Source organism: Lactuca virosa, chromosome 8, assembly GCF_052849685.1.
Source record: "Lactuca virosa cultivar CGN04683 chromosome 8, Lactuca_virosa_CGN04683_v6, whole genome shotgun sequence".
Taxonomy (NCBI): domain Eukaryota; kingdom Viridiplantae; phylum Streptophyta; class Magnoliopsida; order Asterales; family Asteraceae; genus Lactuca; species Lactuca virosa.
Genome location: NC_136433.1, coordinates 157,956,938 through 157,964,371, shown reverse-complemented (window position 1 = coordinate 157,964,371; position 7,434 = coordinate 157,956,938). Strand labels below are relative to the sequence as shown.

The following is a 7,434-nucleotide window of genomic DNA, read 5'->3' as shown; positions in this document are numbered from 1 at the left end:
GGCAATTTTTGAAACAGGACTAATTTGCTCGATAAAAGGTTCACGAAGATTGTCCCATGTCTGAATAGCTCCAGGTGTGAGAGACTTCAACCAAATCTTTGCATCTCCAGTAAGTGTTACTGGAAGCATTCTCAATAAAATCAAATCTCTAGAAACATTTGGAACATTGAAATAATTAGCAATGTCCAAAACTTCATCGATATGCTTGAAAGCGTCTTCATGCTCCTTCCCACAGAACGGAATATCTTTAACCATGGCTAGAATATGCCCCTTGAATTCGAAATTTGCGGTTGCTGGGATTTCGGGTGGCACAAGACCCGACCCGTTGTCGTTATGCATCCTTTTATTGTACTCCTCTATCATCATATCCGTTATATCCACCATTTCATTAATCTCGCTTTTGATATCATCTTCGTCTGATTCACTTTCAGTTCCTGGCTTGTACTCGGATCCTTTCTTGCTTGGAGTCTTCTGAAAATGCTCGTATGTGTGAAATTGGAGGGTGCCACTTGATTCGTAAACCTTCTTGTTCTTCTTCTTGTGTAAGGCGGATTCGGGATCTTTAAGTGGTGGAACTATTGAATTTTTGGATCTTCGGGTCGTATATTACGGAAACAAAAACAAAACAAAAACGCGTAAAACGAATAAAAATAGCTAAACTGAAATCTGTCTGCTTAATGACCACAACGTTGCTAAAAGTGCCCACGGTGTGGCTTCTGAACAAACAGAAAAATCTAATAAATCTAAAAAAATAACTTTTTGCGGTTTTTACCCCACAAAAATGATCGAATAACTTAAATCAATTAAACTAAAAATCAAATAAGTCATTCCCCGGCAACGACACCAAAAACTTGATGTGCACAAAAATACCTATTAAATTTTAAATTTATCAACCTAACTAACTTAACTAATTTATGCACCTAAAGGCAGTGTACCTAGTCAGATTATAGAATAGCTTAGGTAAGTCGGGTGTCGAACGTAGGGAACGAAATTTAACTAATAAAATAACTACTTTTAATTATACAAAGAAAACAAACATTAAATGGGGGATTTTTTCATTTTGCAAGTTCAGTAACTTAATTCAAATTACTGGCAAATTAACAACTAAGCAAACAAAGAAGACGAATTAAATTCAAGATTAAAGAGTACTTCTATTCAGTTCCGATTTTCCCTCTCCTATGGTTGATTTCTAGTGGATAGATTTTATTGATTACCACTTTATTAATTTACTAGTTATTATGATCAAATACCTAGATGTACCAATTTATGAATTACCATGCAATATCAAGCACATGTTAAACACAAAATCGATATAGACATGAATTGGACTATGAATGATAAATATAATAGTTACTTTCCTATGATCAAGTCAAACAACCAATCACAAATTAAGATTGATTGTGCTCACTAACCTAGTTAAATTTACTAGCTTTAATTACCTAATCCAAGATATGATTAATCCTAGCTCTAGCAATTTAATGATCACAAACCACTAGGATAACAAGTTCATGCAAATAAAATGATCATCCACTACACTAAACTTATATCAAGGCATTCAAAGATTAATACTAAAACATGCTAGGGTTTTGATATCAAACATAAGTAAAATTAACATAAATCATCCAATAAATCGAAATCAACACATAAGATTCAAGTTCATCTTCACCAAACAGAAGTATAAGGTTTTTAGCCTCTCATCATAACAGAAAAACACACTTAATCAATGCAAATAAGACTAGACATCAGTAATGCTAACAAAACGAATAGATCTATGTAGATTTCTTCTAAATCTCTTCAACTCTTGTGCTCTAATCGATTTCTGATCTTCCCAAGGTTTTCCATAAGGTTTTAGTCGTAATCCTTCTCAAAAAATCGGCCAGAAGTCCCTAAATTCGACCTATTGTTTGAGTACTTATACTTTCCACAATTCTGACTCCCACGATGTGGCGAATACGCTCCATGGCGTGGCAACCTGGTTCCTCACGTATTCTCCAAGTCAGCTTCTTAGATCACGAAGCTTCTACTCCCCACAGTGTTGCATAGAATGGCCATGTCGTGGGCTTCACAATATATGACTTCTTTTGACTTCGAACGTCTTAGGCCACTCTTTCCTGCTTCCAGCTCCATATTTGTTTCCTTTTTATCCCGAGCATATCTTTGCTACTACAGAACAAAGTTCAAACATAATAAGTACCTTATGTCCCAAAATAAGCATAATTATAGCTAAAAGTATTAAGATAGTGAACCAAATTTATGATTAAATATGCACAAATCTATACCCCAGTCTTCAACTGTCGGACAGCGAGAACAGTCTTCTTCTTGTTGCTATAGTCACAACTCTCAAATACCATCTCAATCTCGAAGATCCAATCCATGACTTCCATCGGTGTCGGGCTTCCAGAAAGACTCGGTGTCTTGGATGCCATGAAATCCTTATACTTACACCCATGTCCATCATCTCCTCCATTTTGTTCCTTCTAACCACTCTTGGCTCAGCTTGGCTAACAGTATGGGTGTAGTTTCCCTCCTCAAACTGTTCTTCATTCAACTCAGTTTGCATAACAAGTGTGGTAGCCACATCCCTATTATTCCTTAACATCCATATCATCTCATACCTTTGTTCGGTCATCATATACAATGAATCATTACTTTGACTCCTTCCATCATGACAGGTTCAACTATTGGTATGATCTCAGGTGCACACCTGATCACACGAGGCTCAGGCTGCTGATTACCGTTACAGTTACCTAATCCACTCTAAGTTCTCACGATGACGATCTGTAAACCAAAATAGACATTCAGTGTACCGAGACGATAATGTAGATAGGGAAGGTTTAGACGCATATTCTCCTTATTACTCCAAAAAGTTATATGCTAGTTCTAATACCGTAATTTAAACGTTTAGAATCCCGAACACATAAAATTTCCTATATCTAGGTCGGCAATAGACCATTGATTTATTCAAATAATAGCATCCTAGGCAGGTATCCTAAGGCATCTGAATGTATCATATAACTATAGCATGCTATCATAAATCATTTAGCATATAAAAGCAATTTAGGCATCATTCCTTAAATAAGCTAGCGCATGTTTCATTTCAGGAAGACTACCTGAAATATAGCAGACACTCATCTTACAATCATCGCTTAGCGTTCTAAGTTTAAGTCTAGAAATCCTCAATTATTTCTAATTCGCTTAAACTAATGCTCTGATACCAACTGTGACATCCCCAATTCATGGTTAGAAAAGACCGATATATTTATGCTTATTAAAAATCAGAGTATCGTTTTTAAAGAATTTAAAATGCAGAATTTGTTCTCAAAAACATAATCATAATATTATTAAAACATTTCTGAAGAGATGTACTTTATTTATATTAAAAACCTTGGGATGTTATCGTCGATACAATACATAAGTATAAAGGAAAGGTTACATGCCTTACAATAGGACATTAACCTATTGGCCTACATTCCATAATCCTCTCATCAGGATCATCTCAACACTCCTTTGCTTTCGTACTGCTACCTGTGATACAAGGAAAATGAGGGGGTTAGACTTGGGGAAAACAATACATAAGCATAAAGGAGAGAGATTTTAGGTGAATACTAAGGGGAGAGATCAATTTGCTTAGAGATACAATGATAAACTATATATTTCTATAATTTTCACAAGGGGAAAACATTACATATTATATACAATGGATGAGAACCAAATTAACTAAAAATCGTTTGGTCTAATGGTAATAAGTGACTCTCTTAGTTCAAGTCTTATATGAGATATAGTTGATGATTATGAGTAGATCTATTGTCGTTCCAAAAAATAAATAAATATACAATCGATGACAGCCCATGAGCCGAAGCCAATAAGCTAAACACGTACAAGTTAGAACATTAATAAATCGGAATATATACATAGTTTAACAGTTTCTTCTAGTCATATTAAATATTATAACAAATATTATTGGTATATTAACAGCAACACTCAATTCATATATGGATTTTCTATTTGACGAATTGGATGATATTGACACACAAACTGAACTTCAGACTTTATTTCGCTTTAAATATGTGACCTTCCATGCAAAAAATAATAGACATGCATATTGATCGACTCAGAGTGGGTCCGATACTCGATCATTAACTATTATTTTGGAAATGAATACATGTTAGCATGTATGATTTGAGATCACTGGACACATGAACATGCATGTGTCTTCCAGACTAATATCCTCCCAATTATTTTGAATCTTCAGCCTGTCAAAGATGCTACATACATACTGTTTTCCTTCTATTATATTATCGTCCACTTATTTATAATTTAACTCATTAAATTTATAAATTTAATGTACCAAAAAGAATATCTTGGACAACGTAACGTGTTGTGTTGATTTAAGCAGTCCAACTATCTCAAGAATATTAGCGATTTATATAAAAACTTACCTATAAACAATGATACAACTAATTACTATAACCAGGAATGAGTAATTTAGCATATTAAGATTTATTTGTTTTTAATTTCTAAATGATTTCATTTAACTAAAATTAGCCAATGCATATATTTCGATTTTAGAAATTAAAGTTTAATTGTGATTTTAGAAATTAAAGTTTAATTGGAAGAAAAAATATATAAAAAAAACATGTTCACTATCATTTTCTTAATAGGAATAAAATCTGAATAAATCTATTAAATAGAGACAAAATATTAATTGCATGAAACATATACAAGAATCCAATTTTGAATTATTATAATAAAGATTGGTCGATCATAATGTTTTTCAGGGAGCAAGTAGGTAATGATAATCAATTAGAAAGAGAAATTTTGATCTACATATTATTGGGTTTTGTGATGCTAATTCATGGTAAAGTTTGGAAGATAGTCCCAAAGAAATAATGGGGAAGGCAAGAAAATGGATCAAGAAATTGTTGGCCGGAAAAAAAGACAAACAAGCCGTCGATGCAACTCAAACACCACCCACTTCCGTCGCACCGGCAACTCCTAAGGAGAAACGTCGATGGAGCTTCCGGCGGTCATCCGCCACACCTCCCACAACCACAAACACCACCACCAACTCCATAGACGTAATCTCCTCTGCACCACCATCGTCATTAGTGCATGAAGCTCAAAATTACGAGCAGAAGAAGCATGCTCTAGAGATGGCCTTTGTGGCTGCAGCAACTGCAAATGCAGCAGCCACAGCCATAATTGTCAAACACACTGCTGCCACAAAGATTCAATCCGTTTTTCGGTCCTACTTGGCGAGAAAGGCTTTGTACGCTTTGAAAGGGTTAGTGAAGCTCCAAGCGCTGGTGAGGGGTCACTTGGTACGGAAACGGGCAACTGCGACGCTCCGGTGTATGCAGGCGTTGGTAACAGTTCAGGCGCGAGCTTGTGCCCGACGAAGGCGCAGTAACGATGGAGTTGACTCTTATAATTACGGGTGGCCGGACTCTGAACTTTATCAGGGTTTCAGAACTCCGGACGTATCTGAAGAACACATCAAAATCGTAGAAATGGACACCAGAAGTACTAGAAAGAGTTACTCAAAAGAACGAGTCTCCATGCACATCTCGCCTGCACCATCGGAGCCAAGTCCGAGGGCTTACTGCCGCCACTTTGAGGACTTTAGATCATTGGCGTCCGCTCAAGGTAGCCCTACCATGAAACCTGATTATGCCGAATCACTATACGAGTTCCCAAGTTACATGGCGAACACAGAATCATCGAAAGCAAAAGCACGATCCCACAGCGCCCCAAAGCAGCGCCCAGCTGATTTTAGTTCTGTGTATGAGAGACAGTCTTCTAGCGTCACTAGACGGAGGCCTTCCATAGAAGGAAGGAACGTCCCAAGAGCTGTCAAGATGCAGCGGTCTTCTTCTCATCTGGGTTCGAATTCAGGTGCTCAAAATCACTATCCATGGTCAGTCAAGTTAGACAAGTCAACTGCTTCTCTTATAGGAAGTGAATGCGGTTCAACAAGTACAGTCCTAACCAACGTCAATTACTGTCAATCACTCATCGGATTTGATACGTATCATCGAAACGAATACTGAACGGCTGATCATGTCACGAAGCTCTTTGATATATGATCTTGCCATACGTCCATACCTTTTTAATTTATTTCTTCTTCGATCGCTTTCAGCTTCTTTATATAAAGTAAGTGGATTATCCAGGTTTTTTAAATCACAAAGTTTAAATGGCCCATCTACTTTTATGAAAGTCAAAACAATCTAAATGAAAATGATGTAAACTACTTTAATACCGTTAAGTTATTGGATTTTAAATATTTAAATAGTGTGATTTTTGAATGTTCAAGAGTATTAATGTATCAATTTTTTCGACATCAATGAGCGTTCAACGAGGACCGACCCAAGCCAATTTAAGGCCCAAAACGAAGACAAAATTGAGGCCCTTAAAAATGACAAATTGTAATCAAATAACTACAATTAATAGTTCATTTATTTGGGTAGCTTTTACTAACATACAAATGAGACCCAAAATTATAGATACATTATAGAAGACCTTCCATATGGCTTATGATATCTATAAATAAGATATTCCCATATGCTTTCATGTAAATATGATAAAATAATAAGTATTTTTATCACACCATACAAAGTTTTTTTTTAACGGGAAAAGTAAATAAATACAACAAAAAAAAAACCAACAAGAAGCAATAAGTTGTAGTACATACTACATAGTACAAACAAATTAAATCAACCAAAATAGACGTCAAAATAAAATAAAATAATAACAACCAAAAGAAAAACCAACCAAATATGGGCAAAAATGTCAAAATGGTTTTTTCGGAAACAACCCAACACGAAATGATGTACATCCAGAATATGTGAGCAACACCAATCTTATTATGGATAAATCTTTCAAACGTAAATTAAGGGCAAAATGAACTTTTTTGGTAAAAACATGTATAGTTGTCCATGTAATGACATAAGAACATTGCAGCACCATCTCTTGATAAAAAAGTGTAATTTTTCAAAACAAAGAACAAACCAAAACTTACAAATACTCTTTTACAAAAAATATTTGAATTCTTGAAGAAGTAAGGAACTAGGATCACATCATAGTCACATATCTTGATTTTTTTTTTTGTAGTTTCCAATAATTATCAAAGAACAAAAAAGAAACTTACAAAGTAATCGTTGGTTTCTGACAACTTGAAATTTTATTATCAAATCGAAAAAGTAGATAAAAAAGAAACAAATGTCAAAAAAGTCGGAAACATTAGCCAATATCAAATATCGATCGGATATCATAATCAAATACTCTGGATCCACTATTCAGAAATTCGAATCAAATGTTGGAATAACAAGTCGCTCAAAAACATGTTGCATTAACAACATATACACATATTAAGGTATCGAGAAATCAGATAATTCATTAATAAAAACATTGAGAAAGAACTTCAAAAATTGAAAT

General features: G+C 34.9%; 1 protein-coding gene across 1 annotated transcript; it reads left to right on the top strand.

Moving 5' to 3' along the window:
• Positions 1-4,767: 4,767 nt before the first annotated feature.
• LOC145129076 (protein IQ-DOMAIN 19-like) lies at positions 4,768-6,289 on the top strand. The gene has a single exon (XM_079063829.1). It carries the CDS (start codon positions 4,890-4,892, stop codon positions 6,048-6,050), a length of 1,161 nt encoding a protein of 386 aa, XP_078919955.1. The 5' UTR covers positions 4,768-4,889; the 3' UTR covers positions 6,051-6,289.
• Positions 6,290-7,434: the final 1,145 nt, after the last annotated feature.

What these genes read in the sequence shown, in the direction of transcription:
- LOC145129076 (XM_079063829.1), top strand. Translation starts at nt 4,890, where the DNA reads ATGGGGAAGGCAAGAAAATGGATCAAGAAATTGTTGGCCGGAAAAAAA.